The sequence below is a fragment of the Limulus polyphemus genome, unplaced genomic scaffold (assembly GCF_000517525.1).
Source record: "Limulus polyphemus unplaced genomic scaffold, Limulus_polyphemus-2.1.2 Scaffold453, whole genome shotgun sequence".
NCBI classification, from domain to species: domain Eukaryota; kingdom Metazoa; phylum Arthropoda; class Merostomata; order Xiphosura; family Limulidae; genus Limulus; species Limulus polyphemus.
In genome coordinates this window covers 169,223-196,896 of record NW_013666063.1, presented here as the reverse complement: position 1 = coordinate 196,896, position 27,674 = coordinate 169,223, and the positions used below count along the sequence as shown (strand labels likewise).

The 27,674-nt window shown below is 33.7% G+C and overlaps 1 protein-coding gene across 5 annotated transcripts in view; it reads left to right on the top strand.

Annotated features, from left to right (window-relative positions):
- The window catches only part of LOC106458377 (aryl hydrocarbon receptor nuclear translocator homolog), a 167,575-nt gene that overhangs the window by 11,446 nt on the left and 128,455 nt on the right, over nucleotides 1-27,674 (top strand). The window contains exon 1 of one of the 5 annotated variants that reach the window (XM_013917885.2): nucleotides 25,703-26,133. The exons of 2 other annotated variants lie outside the window; for them this stretch is intronic. In XM_013917885.2, coding sequence (XP_013773339.2) covers nucleotides 25,970-26,133 — 164 coding nt within the window. In that variant the 5' untranslated portion in view covers nucleotides 25,703-25,969. Of the gene's footprint in view, nucleotides 1-25,702; nucleotides 26,134-27,674 lie in introns of those variants that run through there. 2 more of the 5 variants (XM_022384560.1, XM_022384558.1) reach the window with 2 other exon arrangements.

Genomic DNA, 27,674 nt, shown 5'->3' with positions numbered 1-27,674 from the left:
ATACTGTAGAAAATACTACATGCACTTTAACAGTTTACATTGGTGTGAGTATAAAAGTGCGGGACATCAAAGTCTTTTTACTCATCAAGGATGTCCTGACGTCCAACGTCTCTCTCTCTCTCACAACAAATGGAACTAGTTATTAAAACCAGCCGTGATCCTTCAAATATTCATCAGTTCTTTTCCTAAACTCCTGTAAAGTTATAGCCACTGATAACACAGGCCTGCAAATTTATACTTCATAAAAGTTGTTTTGGTTTTAATAACAGATTTTTCATAATTCAGTTACACATATTTTGAAAATAATGTTCATTTTTTTTTCTATCACATAAGAACTTTTTTGCAAATCAGGAAGAAAAAAAAACACTTTCTTAGATCAAATTATTATTTCGTTTACCACAATGAACATCTTTTATTATTATTATGTTTGTTAACAAAAATATAAACAAACTGAAGAAAAAGGAAGAACATTTATGTCAAATGAATATGCATCCTCATTCATCATGATTTTTTGTGAAATCTACATATTTTAGTCTCAAAACTATGTGTTGTGATCTTTCTTTTATGTATTGTGTATGGAACATCTTGTTTCAATGACCAGCAGTAATCAGCCATCATGCTGATGTTCCACCTTCCCTGGTACCTCTCTATTTCCCTGATGGCTTGATAAAACCTTTCCCTTTGTTCTTTGCTGATGGCACTGAGATTTTTAGGGAAATAGTCCATATGTGAGTGTAAGAAATGAACTTTCAAGCTCATATTACAACCCAACTCTTTGAATTTATCGAGCATGTTATTGACAATATTTTTGTAATTTGGATGCTTGTCATTTCCTTGTCCTAAAAATTTGTCAATAAAATCTTTAAAGGCAATCCATGCTTTTCCTCATTGTCCTTTTGAACTGTTCATCTGAAGTCAATTTCCTAATGTGAGGCCCAACAAAAATCCCTTCTTTAAGTTTCGCTTCTGAAAGAGCTGGGAATTGCCCACATAGATACTTGAAACAGTCACCATCTTTGTCTAAGGCCTTTATAAATTGCTCTATCAAGCCCAGTTTTATGAGAAGTGGAGGTAATAGGACATTCTTTGTGTGGACGAAACTTTCGTGTTGTGTTTTTCGATCCTGGTATCAGGCTGACTCTGCATGGCCGTTGCTTCTTTATCCAGTGCTGATTTCAGGCTCTGCTGTCCCATTCATACAAAAAACATGGAAAGTGTATAACCGAATTGTTGACCTAACAAGATACAAAGGACTTTTAAGTCTCCACAAAGTAGCCAACCATGTTCTTTGTATTTGACCTTATTAAGAAGAAGTTCGAGATTTTCCTACATTTTCAAGTGAACCGAATGAGCAGTAGGAACAGATGCATATATGTTACCATTGTGAAGGAGACCACCTCCTAGACTCTCCGGTGGAGTAGATACAGGTACATCAGGTCCATGAGCAACAGGTCTTTTGTAGATTGAAGGTTCAGATAAGGAATTTCCTTTTTATTCTTATTGTTGTAGTCTTGCACATTATATGAGCAAAAATAGTAGTAATCTCCATGGTTCCTAGGCTCATTCCAGTGTATTGGAATCCCAAAAGGCAATTACTTTTTCTTACCTTTAGTCCATTGTCTCAACTCTTTGGCACAAATGATGCAAACTTTGTGTGGAGCTCATGATTTGTCTTGGTCCCCAAGTATTATTCCAAAATACACATAATACGCTTTTTTTTGACGAATTCTGTAATATTTTGCCTTTGTTTTTTACAACAAATTTACCACAAATATAACAGAGTATGTTTGGGTCATTTACACAACCTATTTTTGCCATAGCAACAAAAAATAATATTGAAAAGAAAAAATAATGTCAAAGTGCATGCACAAACAAATATTATCCAGAAATGACACGTCATGAAGCTTGCTAACTGTTTATATCCTACTGGTGTGTTTCTTGTGGGTTCTAGAATGATTGATAAGACTCTCACATTGCGATTGGTCTAGAGAAATCTATAGCCAGTGGTTGTAAACATTTTAAGCACAACAAAATGTGACCTGATTTCAATGAAAATGATTCACTTATGTAAAAGTACACATGACGTTTTGTAAAAATCTGTATGTGATGGAGAAAAATGGATATCATTTTTGGATTCAGCATACAGGAATTACTGTAGAACGTAGATATTTCAAGACAATAAAACCATTGCAGACCCATCTAATCTAATTGATAATTTGTTCCACGAATGTACTACCTTGTTGAAGAAATAGAGCTCTCTCAACTGTAGATGTGTGACATGTATTTCTTTTATTTCATTATCCTCAGAATTAAAGGTAAAAAAATTTTGATGTACCAGTCTCATTATTTCCAATTAAAAATTTGAATAACCTGATCACAAGGATGGTTGATTATTTTATGTGGATTAGTTAAGATATTTTCTATTATTTTCTGTTGAGAAAAGAAGATAAGAGAAAGAGCCAATTTTATTGAAATTTAGAAGATTACCTTGGGATTTATAGGATAAAGGCATCTAGTTTCTTTGTACTGTATTGTGAATCCAATAGGATGAGAAAACACAAGTTTAAGAATTAGTAAAACTTCCTAGGCTTCAGTTAGTATAGTTTTGTGTTTTTAACAGTGTGAATAACTTAAAATAAGTTGTGGTCAACAATGTGTAGAGGCTGAAACCTTATAAAAGTTTAAGAGGGGAATTGATGATTTTTTTGGAGAGTAAAGGGTGGGTTTAAATTTTTTCTTTTCTCAGCATGGGGTGTACAGGGACAGCCTTGAAGGACCAAATGGTCTCTGGTTGTCCATATATGTTTTATGTTATGACCCTCCTCTTTTTGAGGGAGAACAGTTTAAGAGATGTTAATATAATCTCCAACATCTTTTCTTTCTTACATGTAAGATAAGTGAACCAATACTGACACAATATTTTAAGTAAGGCCTAACCAGTGACTTGTGCAACAAAACCCTGGCTTCTTTAAACTTGTAGCCAATATTCCTTTGTGTAAAACACAAAATTCTGATAACCTTACCATTTGCAACAGAACATTACCTTCAAAGTTTGTATTGACCAGTACCTCAAGTCAATTTTTGTTGTCATCATAATTAAGAAGATACCCTTCTAAATTATATGTGTAAGCTACTTTATAATATCACACAGGAATACCTGAAACTTATAATTAAATGCCACTTTCCATGTGTTTCTGTAACTAACCAATTAAACTGGATGGAAAAAGTTCATAAATATACACTAATCGTCTTGCTGAGGTAAAGGTTGCATATTGCAGTGGCTAAAATGTGAAAGTTTTTTACCAGCTTGATAATATGTGTGTGTGTCTTTTTCCTGGGGTGGGAAAGTCTACCCATTTCAAGGAGTGAAACATAATTGTACAAGTTAGTTTAAGTTGTGGATTATTTCTCTCTCTTGTATATGTTATTTTGAAAAATTGTTGGCATAGGTAATCTTAATCCTTTCACTGTGGCTGGGATGTTTATTTCCCAGTGCACTGGGAAATATGGGTCCCAGCTGCAGTGAATGGGTTAAGGATTGTGGGATACTTCACTAGCATTGTGGTTTGACTTGAAAGTATGATATTTCATTATTCTTCATCTTGTCCTGTGTGTACATTCTAGGAGATTCCTTTTTTATCAAAGCAACCAGTGAGAAGCCACAATAGCACGTAGAAGCTGGTCAATAAGCTACAACTTGAAATGCTTATGAATAAGGATATTTTTTGTGTCTTCATTTGTGTATTTATCTTGCTTTACTGTGATACAGTTCATATTTGAAATATTACTCTGTATAAGATTTCTAAAACGTGTGTATGTTGCAAATACTTGTAACATCCTGATGGATACCAGTTCACCAGAACACTACATCCATTAGCTATCTTTCACCTGAAAATTTTGAACTAAAATTATATTATGCTTGGATCACTTATACATTCTTCCCAACTTCAATTCCAGTAACTATAAGACTACATTGTAGCTTACTGGTTTGCCAGTTCTTCTGCATGATGAGTAGGTTAATTCAAGTAAAAATGAATACATAATAATGATAATAAATCATTTTAAAATTAAATAAATACTATTATGTTAAAAATTTCATACCCTAAATCTGATATGTAATGACTTAAATAATTGATAAAAATAACACTTCACCAACTTAATCCAGTTCCAACGAAAACGTTTGTTGTTCAAGCAATTTGATAATACAAGTAATGTCTCAACCACTTCTACATCTGTTATATTCCAGCTGACCTGATGAGCCCTGGTATTGGGCAAAAGGTCTCATTGGCACTGGATATAGAAGGTATAGTAGGGTGTGATATGTTATTATACACTCTTCTTTACTTTCAATCAGAAGTTATTATAATACATTCTTGTTAGATGTTCATAACAAATTTAGTATACCAACCTTCGTAGTTGGTTCTCTAACTAATTGGTAAAGAAAACAATCTTGAACTATGTCTTGTCCTTCTTATTAGACTCCAAATTTTGGCAAGCGATATATCTGAAGGTAAAATACCCTATGGTAAATACCCCCCTTTTGAGAAGCAAGCCTAATTTCATTCAAAATTTGCTGATTAATTTTCTCTATTTTCATGATGGTTTAAAACCACTTACTTGTTCTTAGCCTTTTGCCCTTATATCTGTAATGCGCTGTATACAAAAGTAAGCTAACATAGGTAGCCCATTTTCCTACCATAAAACCTGGTCTAAGTTTAGTTGATGCAAGTAAAAGAAAAAATAAATAATTGGACAAGAATTAGGTTAACTTTCAGAAATAATGTTTATGATCAAAGAGTTAGTCCACACTCAATAAGTAGCTTATCACATGGAGAAGCTGATTAAGCTTTTGTTTATCATGGAGATGAACTTGGTACATCCACAATTTCTATTCCCAGGGTGTTTTCATGCTGAATCCAATAATATATAGTTTGTAGGGTCTTTCTTCAATGAAATATACAATCAATAAATCAATGATAATTTTTTTATTTTATCATATTTCACAATTTTTTTTTATTCTTGGGAATACAAAATACTTGGCCAAGAAAAGGTTAAAGAAAAAATTTTATATTGCTTTGTTTTTATCAGTTTTAAGCTTTCTTTCTTTTATGAAATCTAACATGAACCAGCTTTTAAAGTTAGTGAAATGCCAAAAATAAAATTATATATCATATACTAGCAGTCATTAACAATAATACTTCATAAACTTTCTCAAACATTTGATAGAACACTAGAAAGGTAAGCTTTTCAGTAATGAATGTCAAGTTACAGTGTATACTATTCAGCTGAGCACTTAATACTTTTTTGGAAAGTAATATTTTTAAATTTGTTGACAATGCTGAGAAGAGCTAACTTTGCTATGAATTCTTAATGTATTCAAAATGATCTTGACAGTCGTAATGTATGTACCAAACAGTGGAAAATAAGGTTTAATATTGAGAAATTGAAAGTTGTGGACTTGGGGTATGGAGATTTGAAAAGGCCCCACTTCTCATGTGAAAGGAGAAAAGCTGTTGTGGAAAGAAGATAGGATTTAGGTGTGATTGTTTATAAAACTGTCTGCTGTGTGTTTAGCCCTGTGTAAAGACAGAGATATCTCAGTTCCATTTATAGGAATTTCAAATTTAACTACATTACACTAAGTTTTTGAGCCATGTACAAGACTGATAAGACCTTATTTGAAGCACATTGTGCAGTTGCAGAAACATTACTTACTTTTGTGCCACTAAGAGCTATTACCTCATTTGTAACTGCCATGAAATCTGTGCATAACACAAGCCTTAAACAAACTCTTTCTCCTATAGATGTCTATGTGTATTACGCCAGCATAAAATGTAATTGTCATAATGCTGTGGCCCTCCACCAATAGAGGGCAACACAACATACATGCACAGTCCCTGTGAGCACTAGCACATGATCGTAGGCTTATTCTTTCCTCAGCACTGCCTGTGTTCAAACATATTTTCTTTGTGTTTTTTGAGTTTCTAGTTGCTTTATTCTACTGCCTTTATTTAGTGTTACATTACTTTTGTCCTTGTTGCACCTTGTTGTCATCCACCTAATTTCAGATTTTTTTTTCTACCCATCACATTTTTCTTTGTGCTATTTCAAACAATAATTGCAAAAAGTAAAAATAAAAAGGGTCCTAGGGCCCAGTCATTCCTTAGCCATTTTTTCCAACTATGACAATAGCAACCAGAGGCACTTTATATGTTCCCAATTCCTTTGCTTCTTCGACTGGGTCTGCTTGCCAACAATCCATCTTCACTTCCTTGGTTGTTGACTCACTAGACCACAGTTACATCTATTCCCCACCTGACCTCGCAAGTCCCATGGGGCTACCCTCTCTCCTGTTCCTCATCTTATCCCTTCTACTTGCATTTACCCCCTCCCACTGGAAGAACTATTAAGACTCCATAATAGCTCTTTCTTGGAACTGATTATTGCAGAATGCAATAAATCAAAACAATTATTTGTCCAGAGAGGGAAGCACATATGAGTTTTTACTTTTCTTCAGGTGTGAAACACTTGCCCAAATTTTATGAAAATAAAATGTGTTTAAAACTGTATTACTACAGCTTTAACAATCATTTCTCTTTATAAATGTTAAATCTACTTGGTATGTAATGCTTGGAGATGGCTTGAATGGGTAATGAAGAAAACCTTTAATATAAGTTTAACATGACAGCAAATGTACAATGTTTCGACAAGGTTCTGTCATCATTAAGTACTTGGTATGTGTACTGTCTCTGAAAGTCAACAAAATACATGACAAAAATATTAACTGTTGTTCTACTTTTTTAATTTTTGCAAACATGAAATAAATGCAGACACAAATAATTTGACGTGTAGTATCAAGACAAAAACAACAAAAGGTTTTCTGACTAGTGTAGCAGACTAGATTAGACTAGTATGGTGAGTATTTCAATTTTTAAATTATTGTAACCAGGTAATTTGAAATGTATTTACTAGGTATCTATTCTTAAAATGCTGATAAATAGTTTGACTGAACAGCATTGTTCTTATATCATAATGACCATTAAACATAGTTTCCAACTGGCACAGTCTGGAATCCTCCAATTTAGTAAGTACTTCTTAGTCTAAATTGATAATAGTTTCACTTCTCATGGAGTGACTCTGACAATGCATGCCCACCCACATACCAATGACCAGGTCCAGAATCTAGCCAATACTACACTGCAGGTAAAGCATTGCATTATTTCTAAGGAGTACCATTCACATTAATTTCCATTATGGCATTCTATGTGTCTTGTTGTAGTTTAGTACGTTTAAAGTTTTTTTCAATGTCCATCATTGAAAATCCCCTTTCAGCAACAGCTGTGCTGACTGAGATGGCCATCATTACCTCAACAGAATGCAAAATGTTGATAAATGAAGTAGGATTTGCTTTCAATAAGTCAAAATACGCTTGGAGCTGAGGTGAAGTTCTCATTTATGACACATTCAGCTTGAAGGACAACTATTCCTTAAAGATATCTTTCTTTTTTTCCTCCCTCAAAAGTGTAATAAAGTGGTCCAGGATCCCTTCCAACTTCTTAATTCCATAGCTCACTAATTCCTAATTGCCATGTGGCCAAGTGCTAAAGTTGAACACTTCAGCAAATTATGACGCAATATCTTACCTTGTCTCACATAATAGCTTTTCTCAATGATTACTACCCTCTCTGTGCACAAATTTCATTTGCTGATAATCTTGCACTCCCACCTACCTTCATGTGTTTGCACATGGCACAGCTGCACTGTAATGTGCAAATTAGTATGCAACAATCCTCCACCAATAGGAGTGTGACACACCCTCCTAATGCTGCTGACTCCCTCTATATTGTAGATCCCAATCATCACTTCTTGATTTCGTACTGTGGTGTTCAAATGTATAGCTCCTCGATACTTTGTACTTTATTTTTGTTTGTTTTGAACTTGGTTTTCCTACACTTTCCTTCAATTTTTTTCTTTCCTTTGATTTCCTATTTTACTTTCTAAGAAAGTTTAACCATGGATTGTGTTGCCCACTTATTTTTAACATGAATTCTTGTTTTACTATTATCATGACTTCAACTGTTTCCAGTACCATGGCTCAACAACCTGTTGTTACTGTGGCTTCAGGGATGACCTTATCTGCAGAGGAGGTTTCAGCTCTGGTCCACTTGGAGAGGCTTGTCAGGGTGATGATGATTTTGACAGCCTTTTCCCACCTCCTTCCTTTGCTGTGCAATCTTGATCAGCATGCCTTGTCCTCCTCATACCTCCAAGTCTCATGTGTTGGCATGTCATTGCTTTCTACCTCCAATCCTTGATTCTTAATATTTGAAATTATTAATCAGGTTTGGGGTTTGGACCTTGATATGTTACTTCGTTTTTCCCAGGCCCAGTTTTTTGGTCTTTGTTTGACCCTCACCATCTTCCTTTGTTACCTCTCCTCCATGTACCTCCTCTCTGAGACTATCTATTGCTCCCCTGAGGAGCTTTTGAAGGAAACTCATTCACTTTGGCACACTTCCTCTGGTTTTTCCCTACACACCTGTACTTTAACTGATGTGCACCTTCCCCCCCCCCCACACACACATACGTGATTTACATATGGCCCTTTTTTGGGAGATTTCCCAGATTCATTGGGGTCTTGTGTAGAGGTTGCTTGACAGGACAATTTCCTATCCTCCCTCATCATTCATCTGTTGTAGCCTTCTCCCGCTCTTGTCTCCCACCCTTCTTCTTCCTCTCCCTTAGCTGGCCTTTTTCATGGGTTTCAGGAACAAGTTGACGTATTGCTCGCTACCGACTCCTCATGCCAGCAACCAGTGATTATTCAGGGAGTATGGGTCTTTTAGGGGCCAAATTGTCTAGATTTACCCCTCTTTGGTGCACCTTCACCTTAGATCCTTGGGTGCTTCATGTCTTGTCAGAAGGACTCTCACTCCATTATCCCTCTCTCCTGTTCCCTTTCCTCCTCCTTGGGATTACCTTTTCAGCCAGCATCTTCCTGAGGCAGCTCAGGATGTTCTTTTCAAGGATGCTATCAAATCCATCAGTCACCCTACTTTGGGGCTCTATTCCTGGTTGTTCGTCATACTCAAGAAGACCAGAGGCTGGAATTTCATCACAGACCTTTACAGTTTGAACCATTACATAGACCTTCCTCATTTCAGCATGAAGTCTTTTTTGTCTCTTAGATGAATTTTTACTCCAGGTCTTGGATGAGGAAGGTAGACGTATTGGATGCATACCTTTACGTCCCTATTTCTCAGGCATCCCGTCGTTAACTTCAGTTTGTCCTTGAGTGTTGGATCTATTTATTCTGCACCCTTCTGTTTGGTCTGGCCATTCTTATCTTGAATCAATACCTCATCCACCTCAGGGGTTTTATCAACTCCCATCTCAGTCAAGCCCAGCCTTCTCCCCTTAGGCTTTCCCCGCTGATTTTTCCAAGCCCATTCCCTTGGCTGTGGTTTGTATGGAGCTATTGGTTCTGAAGGCTCAATTCTCTCCTTCACTTCCTGCACACAAGAGCATTCCAATGGAGTTTGCAAGTTCAGTAAAATTTTTGCCAGGGATCCCCAGAATTCCTCTATCCTCCTCCCTCCCTTCAAATCTATTTTGCCAGGTGGCTTGACAGGAACAACATCTCTGCTGGAGTTTGTCTTCTGCCTCCCTGACCAGATCTATAACTTTTCACTGATGTTTCTCTGATGGTTTGTGGTTGTATTTAGGCTCTCAAAATGTCTTTGGTTGAGTAAGGATCTCACGTCAATCTTCTGGAACTCCTGGCTGTTTGTCAGGCCTTGGGTCATTTCCTTCCACTTTTGTGGGGGTAAGCAGTCATGATCCATTCCAACAATTTGACTGTTTTATCTTACATCACTGTTAAAAACAGTGCCTCCACCATTTTAATTCTAGCTAGTGATGCAGAGAGCAATTCTGAAGTTAATGTTTTCCTTACTAGAAAATGTATTTCAGATAGATACTTACCTATCTGCATAATCTTTAAACATGAGATCTCCTATTCTGGGCTCATACTCAACACGTTTGGCTCTTGTCCCTGGTGCTTTCAGTCTTGTTGTGGATTGTTTTTCCCATCCTGACAAGATTCTACCCATGAAATAGTCCTTCAATTCTTAAGCCTTCCTATGGCTGTGTTCACAGTGGTGTATTTACCACCGATATCAATACTGAACTTCCTCTGTTCTGGTCCCTGGTTCCACATCCTTTGGATTTGCCAGTCGATATCTTCAGTCAGGCTTGGACCAGCCTTTACCTATATGCCTACTTTCCTATCTGTGTCCTTCGCAAGGTTTTGTCCATCATCCAAACTACTCCATCTCGGGTCCTTCTCATTGCTCCATTTTGGCCTGCTCAACAATGGTCCCCATTACTTCAACTGCTTCATTCATCACTTCCATTACCTCTTACTCACCCCTCCCTCCCATCCCTCCATAACTAGTTGAATACTTCAGGTTCTATCTGCTTTTGAAATTAGGGTTCTGCTGTCACCCATTGCACTTTCTCTGCAGATGAGTTCATCTGGACTCCCCACTGTGCTATTCTTCCCCTCTTCTAGTGAAGTACAGGACATGTTTCGACATTACAACTCCTGGGGATGACGATGTAACGTCGAAACATGTAGAGTCGTCAACTTTTTGTAGGCCATAGATAGGCCTAAATAAAATGTTTTTAATTGTATACCAGTTTAACGTTGAATATTATTTATGATTTTAACTTTACACACAAGTGCCAAAATACTATAACATTCCAGGAGTTTCTAGAGAAAGACCTCAACATTCTCCATTTTGTTGTTTGAGCACTCTTGGATGTACATATCACATACAGTCTGGCATTGTAACTTTAGATACATGTACAACGTATTTACTTGGGGTTGTACTCTCCTAAATATATTTCTATAACTACTGTTGAGGATCATGAGTATTATTCAAATAATATTCTGATTTTAATATCTGGGAATAATTGAAACTTCTTATCACCATTTTATTTAGAAGATTTTGTGGAATAGTGTGTATATTATATTAACAATATTCATTATTTTCTTCTGAACCATAAAAATTTATTCCTCAAACAAATTGACTCATCTGTCAATTCTTAAAAATATCTAATGAAAACTAGTAATAAGCATCACAGTATAAAAGTAACATAAAAGTCACTGCTGAATTAAGATTACATTGGAAATAATACTGCCACCTTTAAATTTTGTTAATTGGGTTGCTGAAGCCGAGAACATTTCATAATGGTGTCCATGAAAGCCATTCTGCAATATTCCAAACATTTTCTTATGATATATGACAGTAGAGGATATTAATAAATCTACATTTTCAAAAATATATACATATATAGACCTTTTTTTAGAGACAATGTTGTCAGAATATATTGTACTGTCATTGATTTTTCTCTGAATTGCATTTTTGTTCATTCTACATTATAAAATATACAATTCGGCTTCTAAAATGGCTTCAACCTGTCATGTTTAATCATTGTACAAGAAAACTGAAATTTAAATGTTTAATGTTTCTTTCTTTTGCTATACAAAGCCAAAAAAGTAATTTGTGTTTAATCTCCTTAGACTATTTTATAATTTTTAACATTATTTTGTGCTTATATCAAGTTATAGCTCGAAGAAAAGGTTGCTACCAATCTTTGTCACAGTTTTGTGATAAAGGAATAACTGTACTAAATGAAGCTGTTACTTGTTTTGCTTCAAAAATAATATCAATTTATTTCAATTTATGTGTTTTTCAAAACAAGAAATTATACACTGAAAATTTAGATTAAAATATTTTTCTCTATAATTACGATTTTATTTAGGAAATGTACAAACAGTTAGAAAATGTTCAAATGCATGTTCTACTACAAGTAACTATGTACCACTTGAAGATACAAAAGCAACTCAACTTGCTTTGTTAAGGGAATTACCGAGTATCAATACAGAGACTCACATAATGGTAGATTAGTATTGTTAAAGTTTGTGCAGGATGTCAAAACTTTGTAAATTAAGTGAATTTGGAAGAAAAAAGATTATAGGCTATTGAAGTGTGAAAAATTAGTAAATAACCCTTCTTATTGATTTGCAAAAATGGGAAGTCCAGAACTTCCAGGGCATCAATATTTTGAAGTCCCATTCACAGCTTGAAAGTCTCAGAACCTGTGTATAAATGGTATAGATTGACTAGTGAAGGTCATAATTTACTTTTGTGAATATTACAAGTGAAATACAAGGGTCATAAACAATTTTAATGTTTCAGCCCATGTTAAAAGTTCATGTAACATCTGTTATACAGGCAAAGAGGGTAACATTTTATACCAGGGGTAGGATCACCAAAACTTGATCTTGGAATCTGATTGTGGAAATGATACTAAATGAAAGTATTAATAATAAGGATTTCACAGTTTTTTTCTTTTAGAGTGAAATATGAAGTATAGATAAAGATGTGGCTACATAAAGATCAATGTATCGATGAATATTAGCTATATGTTAGGAGGCTTAGATAACTAGCATTGCAATTGTAAATAGCCTCATTTGGTATGTGTTTACAAGATACTGTATCAAAGTAAAACATCATGTAGTCTGTTGGGTTTTGATATCAATTTTACACAAATGGAAAATTTCATAATTTTGTAGTGAAGCACACAATGGAGGTAATAACACCATTCTCTTGATAGAATGCAGCAGAAATTTTGGTTCTGCTTCAATTATTTTTTTAACTTGTTACTGGATATGAATTCTTTGTTTTTCTGCTATCTTTTACAGTTTATTTTCCTATGTTAAGAATAACTGGTCTGCATAATACAGCATATTTTCTTTAGTACTGAAGTGCTGAAGGTAATTGTATGACTTGCTTTATCAGTAGAATTAAAAGATTCACTTTCACATGAGTTTTGACTTGATAAGTTTCTTGTTATGGAAGCATCTATTTCAAAAACATCTCTGATGTATACATTATTACATTCTTTCATCACTTTCTTCATCATAGTATATAGTAACATCCATCATAATTATTTTCAGTTAAGGCCAAAACATCATTATCAATAAAATTCATGTCATCACTTTCATATAACATACCATCAATGATATTCACAATATTCTCATTGTAATTTGGCCGTGGTCATTTTTGTTTACCATCTGTTGCATTATTAGTACTTGCCAATACACTTTTTGGATGTTTTCCCCCACATCTCATTTTAGCAGAAATTGATAATCCATCATGTTCACAAACACAATAAAAGCATGCTAAGCATTTTGAACATCTAGGCCTTTTATATTTTCAAGATGAATGTTTCATCTTGAATTATAATTGTGATTTGTTTTGACAGTTATTGAAGCAGTCATGACTAATTTCAATCCATTTATTTGGAGCAGCCAATGAAGCTAAAAATAGGTTAGATTTTTATCTTTTTTGGCTAGAAATATTGCTCAAAAAAGGTAATAAAAAAAAGCTATTTCTACAATGGGTCATGTTTTTCTGACCAAAATGTATTTACCCAGTTTGCAGATATGGGCAGTGTTAAAAAACACTGAACTAATTTTTAGGGTCAAATCAAGAAATAGTGTTGATCAGAAATCAGATACAAAGAATTTCTTTTTAGGTCTATTGGCATATGTAATCAAAGCATTAGCATCCCAGGAGCTTACACACATTTAGTTTTTGGTATCTCAAAGAAAATGCTGGGCATATATTATGTCCACTAATAAAGCCAATAGTAATTGTATATTATGTAATAGCTACAGTGCTTGGTTACTAAACATAAGACAATTGAAGTTTATCAGGTAATTTATAGTAAACCATTAACAAAATGTACTGTTAGAACATCACAAACATTTGAGAAGTAATTTATTCAACAAATTCACAGTGAATTTAATGCATCCAACATGAACATCATCTGTAAGGTTTTTGCAGTTTGAATTTTTTAATTTTTTGGCCAGAATATGCAAAACTTTCTTTCATTTAATTTGCTTAAAGTGTATAGATATTGGAATCTTGAGAGTTGGTCTGTTTGCTGAAAGATGACCATTTCTTCAACCAGTTTTGAAGTGATGGCAAAATAAGGATGTGGAGACAGGTTTGTAAATAATTTAACTATGATTGTGTTGTCCGAACTGTAAACAAGTGTATGAGGTGTTATAGTGTGAACTGTATTCTATCTATTGGATGTTTTTCTTATTTGAGCACTTTTTGCACATCTAAATACCTATGGTTATTAAAATATCTTAATATGTTTCAGGAGCCATATTGAACTTTTAAGTCAACAAACTAGTTAATTGTTCCAGTTTAATTCTGCTTATTGTCACAGAAGCATAATGTAACATCTGTGGTTTCAAAAGAAAAGTATCAAATGTTTGAAATAACATGCTTAGTATCAAGGTAGAATCCTAACAGAATATCATTGGGTCCATTTGGAGGAGTTAATTCAAAGAGTTAAACCACAGCATTCTAATTGCTTTCAACTAACTTTTTAAAACAACAGTGGAGACAAATTGCCTTAAACACATATTAAAATTTAAACATTTGTTATGTTTTGGGTCACATTGTGACCTGATGCAATTTCAAGCAAATTGAAATGGCCTTGAATTGATAATATACTTTTTCTTTGCATAACTTTTACTCTTTGTATGTTAAATATCAGAAATTAATATAAATTCTAATTGTAGTAAACTAAGATATATTTAATTACATTATAACATCATGAAAATTAATGTCAAGTTTAAAAAATAACAGTCAGGTTAATCAAAAGTATGCATTTCTGAATAGGATTGTGCTGTATGAGCACTAGGAACCCATTTTATTCCATCTGTGGTTTCTTCTGCAGTTCCTTCTAGTTGTTCATTGTATGTGTAACAAACACATAATCCCTTTATATGATGCTTACATTAAAAAAAAACAGATTTCTTAGACTAACATATGTGAGTATTTTCCATAGGAAGTATACAGACTTTTCATTTAATTGTAAGTTCCATAATGTTTCTTGTATAAAATACAATCAGTATATTGCACCACACATTTAGGCAGAGTACTTAAAGCTTATATTATTAAACAATTTACTATTGAAAGAAACTAGTATTACAAAAAACAAAAATAAAAAAGAACTTTGGTAAGTAAAACAAAGTAATGAAGTTGGATTTACAAATGCCATATTCTAATGTGAAGTTATATGGAAATAAAAGTACATAAACATTGAAAAAGAAAAAAATGTTTTGTGGCTTAACTATAATTTGTACTCAAACTTCGTTGAAAACAAAAACGAGGCAGCATTATGATGCATATTTTTTAAACTTTATTATAATTAATTACAATTAAAAGCAAGCCTGCATTTGTGAGACAAAAACTTTGTAAGTTTACTGTTGATGATATAGCTTTTACTCGCAGATTCTAAAATATTTTGCGAAATTGTATGGCAAACGGCTCAACTCAACTATTAGCAGGATCTACGATGCCATCTTTACACTTAACCTGCGTAGGGCGTTGCTGCTGGTAAAAAGCTGCAGGTGTTCACTTTATTCAGTAAAATGTTATTATGATAACATTCTATAGATGGCGCAACATCAAGCTGACAGAGTGGAAAGTGAGATCAGGTTTTACAGTACCCATGATACTCATATGTGTTTATACATTCAAACAAACACATATGATACTCATATGTGTTTGTTTGAATGTATAAAGCTATTACATAATCATCTACAAGTTTCATAGAAACAAATAATAATATTGCATGTAACAATCGTATCCTTTATGTAGTCAGATGAAATATTATCAGAACATCGGCATGAATTATAATACTGTTAAACATCATTTACTTCGAAGCTCCAAATATAATGTTTCCTTGATTTAAAATATAAAATGTAATAAAACACGTTGTTTGTGTTGCGTTTCCAAGCCGACTGACAAGTTCTTGTATTGTGCGAAAGGCCTCTTGGGCAGCGACTTTTGAGAAACAAAAGATAGATCTGAAATGCTATTTTTTACACACTTATGATTTTAAATCCGCAATTAACAAATTGAATGTACAAAAAAAGAAACAGTTAACGATGGAACTTGATCCCGAGCGAAGTTTATTATATAATGCCATGTTGTTTGGCAACGTTCGTCTTCGTTTTCATAATTTGAAATTATTGGAATAAAAAGAGCTAAATATTATATAAAGTTATTACCAGGAAAGAGAACGGTGTTGATTTGTTTACTGGATCATGATATTGATATCAGTATTAATATTACAAACAAATTTCTTTTTAATATTGAATTATATTGGATTTTGTATGTGTGCGTGTGTCAGATGCTGAGTACATGTATATATATTTGATCGAGATTAAATAATTTCTTCGTGATCTGATGATAACATGATTTAGTTCAGATAAAAAAATTAAGTTAGGTTTGCTATTTCAATACGCCTATGTGGTTTTATCTAAATTATATTGTCTGAAGATTTTGTTAAATTATGGGTCTTTTATTTTTTCTTATATTTCTCTCTTGATAAAAATAGATTTACGTAATTCTGGAGAATTGTTGTTTTTCTTCAGCAAACAAAATATACGATAAGGTAGTTTAAAAGTTATTGTCAAAAGAAAGAAAAAATAGAACAAAACATTACCATTTATTTACAACAAAATTTGCAGATTTTGATGACGTAGCTTGCAAATCTATTAACAAACTAGCGTAAAATCCCGTCAAATATGACTGGAAACCAAAACTATACCATATAAAATTGGTAGCATACAAAAGAAATAAAAAATATATAACATTTCCTTTCCCAGGAACGTGCTACATGTTGCTCTTCAATCCACTAGATATAACTGAACAAACATACTACATATTAATGTCTTTGCGTAAAAGATTAAATCATACCATGACCATGTGATTGCATACACACCTGTTCTTCTGAGGAAGAGTTGTCCTCTTTTCTACAGAGATAATTGGTATCTTTGGTATATTTTAACAACGACTTTTTCGTAATTATTCCAAAACATAGATTTGCGTTAATTTTTTTTTTTACTTATTTTTCACCGGAGTCTCCCCGTCTTTCCTATCCGGGTCATACCTAGCTTGACGTCATAATGATGTGGGTGATGTGGTGTCACACACATAACACCATGCCTGATCTGGTCCTAGGAACTCCCTCCTGAACAGTCTTTTATATAGCAGAAAAAGTACCGAAGTTTAGGAGCTATTTACGTCTATGTTAGTGATTAAATTCAACTAAAATAGGAACAGGTAATCAAAAGAGGAAATATTGTAGGAGAAGAAGTGTAATTGGACTCGTGTAACTCACGAAATTCGGAGAAATCGAGCGTGACCGAACGGCACTTGGCTTTGATATATATATTGATTATGTCCCTCTTTTTTTCTTTCTTTAAATGTTTATTTCGGTGAGAGTGGACATCTGAACTATGGAGTCATTGACTAGACAACCACTATCTATTAGCTGTGTCAAAGCTGCAACGCCAATCATTTTTTTTTTTCACAGTGCTGAAGCCCCTGTCACATCATGCAATAGATAGGGGTAAATGTTGCAGAGATGCACTATTTTCAAAATTCTCTTGATATATATCAGCATCATCCTGACTGATACGCCACCATAAAGATAGTAGAACTATGTCAGTAAACATTTGGCCAGTCTGAATGTTGTATGTCTTTATCTCTGCTCATTCACCAATTCTGTAAGTCTACACTGAAATAGGCAGTGATATATTGAACTTTTTCTGTATCATGAAGATGAATATATTAATAAGGCCAATGTTTTTGGTTAAACGTTTATTTCCGTAAAATGTATCTCAGTTTGGTCATTTTTAAGCTGTTTAAAGCTCATTTTTGGGTAATAAAAAATCCGTCTGTGTCATCTGTCAGATCTGATTTAGAGTTCATATTGTTCAGTGAGTGCCTCTTCGATATTCTCTTCTAACGTGCATATCAGAATTAGATTTTCATGGACATTTTTAATTTTCCATGGAAAGAGGCATAGCCTTTTCTCTTTCTAGTTTGGCCAAGGCACTGGGCATAGTGATATAATTTTGGTGAAACAAGGAGATTACTGTTTTCTCTGAAAAACATCCTGAAATATAAAAATCTAGTGTAGTTTTTAAAGTTATTTTAAAAAGTCCACGTGCGGTTGTCCATTTTTCGTCAGTCATCTCGTTGTCTTTAAAAAAGGTTTCCCTATGTACAATTATGCTTCATCAGTTATTCAGAAATGTGGAAAGAGCAATTTGCTTATGATATATCCATCTTATTCCACTGGCCTAGAGAAGTGCCCTTCCATTATTTATGATACATCATTTACTTCCCTAACTTCTTTGAGGAGTTTTTGTTGAAGAGGTTGATATATGTCACGATGTACACCACTTTACTTTTATATAAACGCTTTAAAGATGTCATCCAGGGCGAGTTCCAACCTAGGGGGCCATTCACTATATTTTTTTATATACCAAGGAGCTTCTGCTACTTGGCTGACATGGTCTGGTGACTAGAACGTTCGACTCGCAATCTGCGGATAGTGGATTGAAATCCGTCACCAAACTTGCTGTTTCAGCTTTGGGGGCGTTATAATGTTCAGTCAATCCCACTATTCGTTTGTAAAGAGGAGCCCAATAGTTGGCTGTGGGTTTTATCAACTAGTTGCCTTCCATGTAATCTATCATTTCAAAATTAGGGACAGCTAGCGCAGATGGACTTCGAATACCCGTGAGCGAAATTCAACAAAACTAATAAATATACAATATATATTTTTCTATAATCTGAGGATAACAAATTAATGTTGCATGATTATACTCTGAAATTATTGTTTTCTGTGGCATGTGCCCTGTATGGGAGTAATTTCGATTCATTCAAAACTTGTTTGACAAATTACTATATAAATGTAAGTTCCTGTTTATGGACGTGTGTGTGTGTTTCGTTTTAGACAAATAGTTTGCATAAAAGCATCTTATAAGTATGATTATTTTACTCTTTATTTTTTTTTTCTTGTATTGAGCATATTGCTGTTACATAAGCACCTATGTCAATTCTTGTAGTTATTTTTATTTTCTACAGTTGTGAAATACGCTAAAGCTTCAGATTCGGCGGTATATATATATTATACTATTCGTAAAGGTTAAAGAAAAAGATGTGAAACTAAACATATTAAATTTTATTTCTGACATTGTCTTAGTTCAAAACATATAAAAGCTTTGTAAGTTTTTCAGGTATGAATAAATACTGTACAATATAGAACTTATTAAAACTACACAAGTAAATTCTAGTAGACTGAAACAAGTTTCTTCCTAATGTTTTTACGTATTTCATGATGTAAACTATTGTTAAGTACTTCTATTTGGCTTAATGAAGATCTTTTGAGTGTGTTGAATATACCAAAGCTATATTTTCATGTGTTTATTTCAAGTCATTGAAAGAGGAATTTATTTAGTAGTTAGTTTGTGAGATGATGATGACCAGTTGGACAAAAGCACCAAACCTTTTTCGTAACCGAGTGAATTATAAGCTTTGACTTTTTGGTTTGTGCAAATCGCGCTCCACACTCTGAGGCCTGTGTGTGTGTTATAAGAGTGACAGTCAAATCCTGATATTTGATTAAAGTTGCCCACGAGTTTTCGGTGGGTGGTTTTCACTAGCTGCTTTTCTTCTAATCTGTCACTTTAAAATTAAGGATAGTTTGAGCAATTGTCCATGAGCAGCTTCACGTGAATTTCAACAAACAAAACAATTAAGAGAAAAGTAGTTGTAATATTTAAAACTCAAGAGTTTGTTAATTGTAGAAAATATATACGCAACAAGCTATATGCAATCGAATTATTAAGTGCAAACTGTACAATAAACGTCAGTGTATATATATATATATAGATAGATAGCCAGTTTAACGTCCATAATACGTCGCCATTGGAGTTTCCGTTGAAGGGGTAATCTAGTAAAATCCCCAATAATATAAATGAGATTTTATGTACAGTGTAGTTTTTATTGTATTCTGAAGAAATACTTCGATTTTTGATATAAAAATAAAGAAAGAGTAAGACATGTAACATGAATGCATCGTCTCCGCCTATGAGATTTTAGTAAATGATTTATAAATGGTATAAAGGTATCCTCCTTTCCGCTCGTGTTCTGAACAGTTCTACATGCAGTATTCAGAACAAAAAGACGTAGCGGTTAAGCAGAAAAGTAATTCTTCTTTTTTTATATATTTTCTTTACAAGAAAAATCCAGGTTTAGTAAAGTTTATCACAAGTTTATTTTAAATGGCATTTTCGAACAGCAAAAAAAAAAAAAAATTAAGGAAGAAGATGTCAAGTTTTCAGCATCTGGGAAGTTATTAGAAAAAATGTACAAATGATTTATAGCGATTTATACCGTTGTTGTTAGTCATGAACAGAAACTAGTAACGTGTATAATCAACAGCACCTCAAATCGGTGAAGAGATAACAGAACTATGAACTAAGTTTGTACAGTATTTGAAAAAAAACAAGAGCCGTTTTATGAGCCGCTATACCACAGTTAAAAAATTAATAAGAGTTTGATAACATGTATGAATAAAGATAAAGCTGCATATCACATACGTTACTTAGTTTAAAATGTATTTGTTGACATTTTTGAAATAAGATATTTTTGGCATTGCCATCCCTGCATCATCCTTCTTTTTTCAAAAAAAAAATATTACTTGAAATAGATACTTAAATCACTTTTCTCGCAAATTAGCACCAGTTTTATTACCTGTCTTTCTTTTTTCAACAATACGCAGTAGGTATTTCGAATACAATGCGAATCAATGTTCAGGATATATTTGTGGATGGTATAGGCTTCATATGTTGCTTGAGAATGACGGAGCACGTGTTGAACACCTTCTGTGTACGTGTTATAAGAAGTCTGTACAATGGCCAAACTACCCTGAATATTACATATGATTCTCCATATGGCTCTGGTGAAATTTAGTTCGCCTAAGTTTTAAGACAAGTAGATTAAATGTAATCATATAGTAATCATTTTACGTATGGAATTTTATTTGTGACCAGCTTTAAGTTTTCGATTTGTTGTGTAATTGTGTTTGCTGAGATTTACATGATTTATTAAGTACAATTTAGAACTGCAAAGCGAAATTTAATATGTATAACAGTGATTACAGAAAAAATATGGTTAGGCGTCTTAAATTTCCGAACGAAATGTGGTATACACAGAATCAGCAATAATTTTAAAACAGCTGACAACACAAAATTCCTTAGATTTTTAATAAAAGAATACATTTACTTTGGCAGTAATATTTTCCAACAAGCGATGATCATCACACTAATGAATATTGTGTTTTTTTATAAATACATTTATATACGCTTAGAAAGAAAAAGCTATTAATTATTTTATAAGTACAGACATAAACAGAATGTTATTATTAAGAAATTATATATAAAAATAAACTGATTGATTATATTGATAAAAGAAACTTGTCTGTTAGACGTTTATTGTTGAAACTAACTTGTATCACACGACAAATCTGTCGGGATCCACTAAGATTCAATCATGTTATCACCTTTGATTTTATAACGATGCGATTGCGTAAAGCAATGGTTCCCCATTATTTTTCTCACTGGGCTCCTTCAGATTATGATCATAATATCAAGGGTCAGGCCCGAGATTGTTGGGAACATATCATTCCCAAATAAAGTTTTGCTTTCTATTGCAATATTTCATGGCCTGGTGGTTAGAGAGCTCGACTCGGAATCTGAGGGTCGCGGATCCGAATACCCGTCCCACCAAACATGCTCGCTCTTTCAGCCATTGGAGCATTACACGTAGTGGCCAATCCCAATATTCCTTGGTAAAAAAAGTAGCTCAAGAGTTAGCGGTTGGTGGTGATGACTTTCACTGCTAAATTATGGACGGCTAGCGCAGATAGCTCTCGTGTAGCTTGGCGCGAAATTCAAAACAAACCAAACTTTTGTTATATTTGTTCATAGCCACTAATCAGGCCTTGGAGGGCCTAGTGGGGACTACCGGCATTAAGTGTTAAAAAAATATACGTAGTTTTAAGAAGGGGTATAAGAAATTGGTCGAACTTGTACACTTGTGTTTACTGTGTACATTCATCTGTTTTATATAATTGAATACCGTTTGTTGGTCATCCTTTTTTAGTTTGTTTTGTTTTTATGGCAAATATTATTGGTTTTATTTGCCAGTTTCTTTATCTATCCACACAACCGTTAGTTAGGTAATTTGTGGTTTTAGTTCCCATTAAATTTCACTGATTTCTCGTTGTAGGAAAAGTGTCATAAGATTATATATATGGAATGCTAAATTAAACATAATAATTCCCATTTAGCTTAGGCTTAGACGTCATTGTTCTATGCAAGTTTTGCTGAATGAAATACTTCACTCTTGTCCCCCCCCCCCGTGGCTCAGCGAAAGCCTGAGGGTTTATAACACTAAAAGTCGGATTTCGATACTCACAGTGGATACAGTACATAACAAGAAACATATTTCACTAATTAAACAATATGTATCACGTGGGTACAAAGTTCACCACCAAAATAATTACACACACATGCTTGCATTTTTATTTATTTTTTAGATTATAAAGCTCTATTGATATATTATTAATATAAAAAATGTATAACAAGTTGGAAATGTGAATTAAGTAAACTATACGAAAATTATGTATACTTAGCTACAATGTCAGGTTTATATATATATATATATTTATAGTTGTATCTTTGTACTTAATGTGGTAAAAAACTAACGAACGTGAATCCAGTCAAATAACTTTAGTAGTTACAGTAATCCGATTTCGAGATTTCTAATACTTTTCACATTAAGTTCAAATCATTGGTGTATATTGCCTTGTGCAGTGTTTTAATTATTCTCTTGTGTTGACGGAGGAAAGAAGTGAGTGGTGAAACTCCAAAATGCTGTGATTTTTCTTTGTTTTTTATATGAAATTACATCATAGAAATCAATAACTTTCTTGCTTTAGATAACTTGATGTGGTTTAACGTTGATATCTACCAGATATTTAACGTCTGTATATCTTCATTTTGGCATGTACAGCTAATTAGACGTGAAGTTTATTCATATAATATAATTTGCATACATATTAGACACTAACACACATACAGCTCCAAGTTATGTGTAACATACTTTATCATAAAGGATGTATTATTGAATGTTTGTACGGTTGATAACAGTAAATACGGTTGGCTGTTAATTAACATAAGAACAATGTGTTGTTAATATTGTGTTAAGTAAAGTCGACCGCCTGGATTAACCGAACATCGACTTTGATGTAGTTATGATTATTATTATTTGGCTAGCCCATTGTTTAATAAAGACACTGGTCCCCAATATTTTGTCGAGAACCACTTAATTATAATGTTGAGAAGGCCGAGGAGGGGTGGGGATATTGATAACATACGTGAACGGCTTTGTTTTATAACCAAGAAAAATGCCTCTTCGGGAAGGAAAAGCGACTTTACCATCAGTTAGCTTATTACATATTTAACCGTCGAACACAAAATAACTATTCCCAAACAATTTTTATTAAATGGGTTCTGCGGGTCAAAAATCAGTCATGGTCCAGTACCATCTTTTTGAGCCTGGGTGTTTAATATAAACAAAGCAGTATGTATACTGTATAAACTGGTGGAACAAATACGATGATTTTAAGTCGTATAAGACAAACTAAAACAATCTCAAAACCGTGATTGCTTTTAAAGATGGCACAATTGTTTCTAGTTATATATGTTTAATGTGATCTGGAATGCCGCTCTGTTATTTGTGTAAGTTTCAGCATATTACAATGTATGAATCAAATGCTAAACGTCAGCTATGTTGTTTCGCGTTCTTTGTTTTCATCTCGTATGTCTAAAATATATGTTTGAGAATGAACTAAAAAGTAGTTATTATAATTGTTCCAGAAATCGAGGCACTCTGGGTTTTTATTGACTGTAGTGTAGACCTTAAACTTAGAACAAACATCATGGAGTATTTACTTACTACAGTATCACATCACGACATCTTTGATCATCTGAGGGCCATTTCATGTTCTCTGGTAAGATAAGAATTTCATGTTCTGTTCGAGATGTTGCTTAACGTAGTCGACATTTGGATTCCCTGAGGAACACTAAACGAATAATCGTGAGTGGCAGCTGATACTGTACCGTGGCTACTCTGCAACATAAATCTGGTTGATAGTGGTAGAGATAGCAGGTCAACAACACTTTTGGATAGGTCGTTTACTTTTCATTGTCTTGGGTCGTGTATGTTTGTGAAAGTATATGATTGGCCAAGTATGTCTGGTAGAACGTAGGAAAAGTGAACTGTGAAGGGGCATGTACTGCTCTACACAAAAGTGTTTGGTGATATATCAACATTTCATTTGCGGATAGTTGCAAAATTGATTGACATTTATTTAAGAATTGAAGTATAGGATGGTGTTACTAAATACAGAAGTGTGAATATAATTAATTTATATGATAGGTTGTATTATCTCTTTTTCAATGATAAGATTTCTAGCAGCGAATATTAGTATCACTTTGTGGGTAGTTTTAATATTTTCATTGTCTAATTACAGTAAAACTTTGATTTTCCGGATACATCACCTAAGCGCATGCGTTAAACATCATTTTACTGGTAAATAATAATAATAAAGTTGTCTTCCATTCTGTTATATTTGTATTTATGGAAAAACTACTACTGCCGCCATTTCTGATTTAGAACTACTGACCAGTGGGAATACAACTATCCAACCTAAGAGTTTGACTGCCCCTCTAGTAACACAAACACTGCTTAAAGTGCAGGAAATATTTTGTTGTATCCATCTTCGAAATCCATGCCTTATCACGTTACATTTTCAGTCCGTGTTTGATACGATTTACAAGTACACTAATTAAAAATGTTAAAATGCATATTATAGATAGAATTTTGTATATAGATGTTTAAGAACAACTGAGTAATATTCACATTTAATTATAATCTTTTATGTTTAAGTTATTATCTTGATTATGTGTATTCGTTTTATTCGATATAAAATCTTAACTCAGTATTTTATCTTTACTGATTTTATTAAGTTTTCTTTGATAATAAACTGTAACTTTCATATTCATTCCTGTTATTGCTTTTTATCATAGTGAATTGCTACCTTTGGTAAAACTGTTTGATTTTACGTACAGTTCGATTTCATGTACTTTCTCCCACCCCACAACCCAATAAAGTACGTAAAATCAGCGTTTTACTATATTTCATTAAACCTTTGGGAGTAGACGTTACTTTCTGGGGGCATGTTTTGTTCAAAGAAACACAAGAGTTCATTGTGAATTTTATTTGCTTAATTAACCTCAAAACCTCTTTCACTCTGAAAAGAAAGGGGGGGGGGAATGGTGTGTATTTCAAACAAAATTATATCTTAGAAAGATGTTGGTTTCATTTTCCTATATACTTGTGAAGAGTATTTTTACGTCTGTCTGTATGTATATATATGTTGCAGTTTTCTCCAGTTTAAAATGTTTGATATTTAATTCGATGATTTCAATTCGTTGATTAACTGTAAGGGCGTGTCTACATTTTTCTTGACTCCACCATATTAGTAAGGTTCTCTTGAGTGCACGCTGCTACAACTAGTGGCGCATGGAACTTTCACTCGTATGAGCTGGGATATGAGAATTCAAAAGTAGAGGCGCAGTCACGCTATCTCTCCCGTGTACGAGATCCACCTGCTTGCTTTCTGCAGCTGTTTAACCTATGGTAGTCTTCACTGGGACCCAGCTGCTGCGTACTAAAGTAACACGTTCTGGAGTACACCTAGATATGACAAGCATGTTGTGTTTGTTCGTTTCTGGAAAGATGCTTCGTCTTTAGAGAAAGTTTTCTGTGTGCGGAAGAAACTGAAAGTGCACCATTTTTACAAGGATTTATCTGCGGTTTCTTTGTATTGTTACGCCTACTTCTTTTATTGGAAATATATAATATTGTCGGTTTTGTTTGAAACCATGTTTACCTACGCTGGACCCCACCACTACACTCCTCCCGCAACCTATATTCCCCCAACTGTTGGGACAATGACTGGAATGAGTACAATGGGACCGCCTTCCACAGCGGCACCTCCACAAATGCTTGCCTCTCAAAGCCCTCATGGCAAAAGGAGGCGATTTGTGTAAGTATAAAATGTTTCGTTAGAAGTACTTTTATATTGTGTAAATGATAAGGAGTTGTGTTAAATCAAGTTGACAAGTGTTATTAAAACCTCTTTGTACCAGTCAGTTTTTGTGCTTTTATACTATAATCAATACTGACGTTAGTTTGAAACTAATTATTTTAATAAAACTTTTCCAATCGCTTTCCGGCCACCTCCCTATTTTTCTGTTTTTTGATACAAACGACTTTAATGAATTTTATATAGGAAAATATACTTAGACGTTAATGTTTTGGTCAAAAGCTTGTTTCAGAGTATTGTACGGGATCTCTGATTGCAGTAAGTGAAGGTATAGACAACACAGAATCTGAACTTTTGTGTCTGTTAGTGACGTATAAAACTAATTAATTGATACAAACGGCTTTAATGAATTTTATATAGGAAAATATACTTAGACGGTAATGTTTTGGTCAAAAGCTTGTTTCAAAGTATTGTACGGGATCTCTGATTGCAGTAAGTGAAGGTATAGACAACACAGAATCTGAACTTTTGTGTCTGTTAGTGACGTATAAAACTAATTAATTGGTAGGTTCTTGTACGAGAAGCAAAAGTCACATAAATTTTACATTTATAAAGTAAGAATGCGTGTGTATTTGTGCTCGCGCTCACTCTCACACACACATATATGTAGTCATAAACATTTAAAAGGACTTTGTTGTATAAAGTGGGTATACTTGTTCAGAACTTTATCTTCTTTTGCAGTGGTTGTTAAGAGAGAGAAAGTAAAAAAAAAAAAAGAAACACGAAAAGAGAAATCACCTGCTCCATTACCAGTAATTACGGTCATGTCGCTGATCGATTACACATTAAATGGGTTTCTCTTTCCCTGCTACAAAATGCACTTACTCGCTCACTGCAGGGCGGTAATGGAATAAAGTAGCCAGATTGCTTTTCTCCCTTTTTTGTCCTCTATATTTCTTTTTTTTTTGTAGGTATAAAATCTGTACAAGTGTCTTTCAACTACTTAACAGTGAATGGAACTATGCGTCCGCTGTATGAACGTTATCTATAGCACGTGTATTTCTATTAAAGTGCAAGATATTATATAAAAGACCGAATGATACTTAACGTTTTTATATTAATTTATTGCTTACCCAACTGTGTTTCAATAACGTTTGAAAACCGATTTTCGTGTTTTATACTTCCGTACTGTAAAACAACGTTTTGTCTAAAGTAATTCCCAGGCTTGATTGATGCAGTTTGGAAATTAATTTAGGAAGGGGAAAAAAATCTGCGTAAATCAAACACTGTAATAATTCCTCTACAAAAATAAAGAATGTAACTTAAAGTTTCCAAAATCGAATAATGTTATAACATTTTTTCTACACGATTATTGAGCGTTCATGGACTAATTGAATTGAATAAAGCTTTCGATTAAAGTTTCTGCATTACGATTTTAAACAGAGATAATGTTCATGGTTTGAAAATTAAAATACTTAAAAAAGAATAATTCCAGTTAACTATTCATCAATCCCACTATTCGTTGGTAAAAGAGTAGCCCA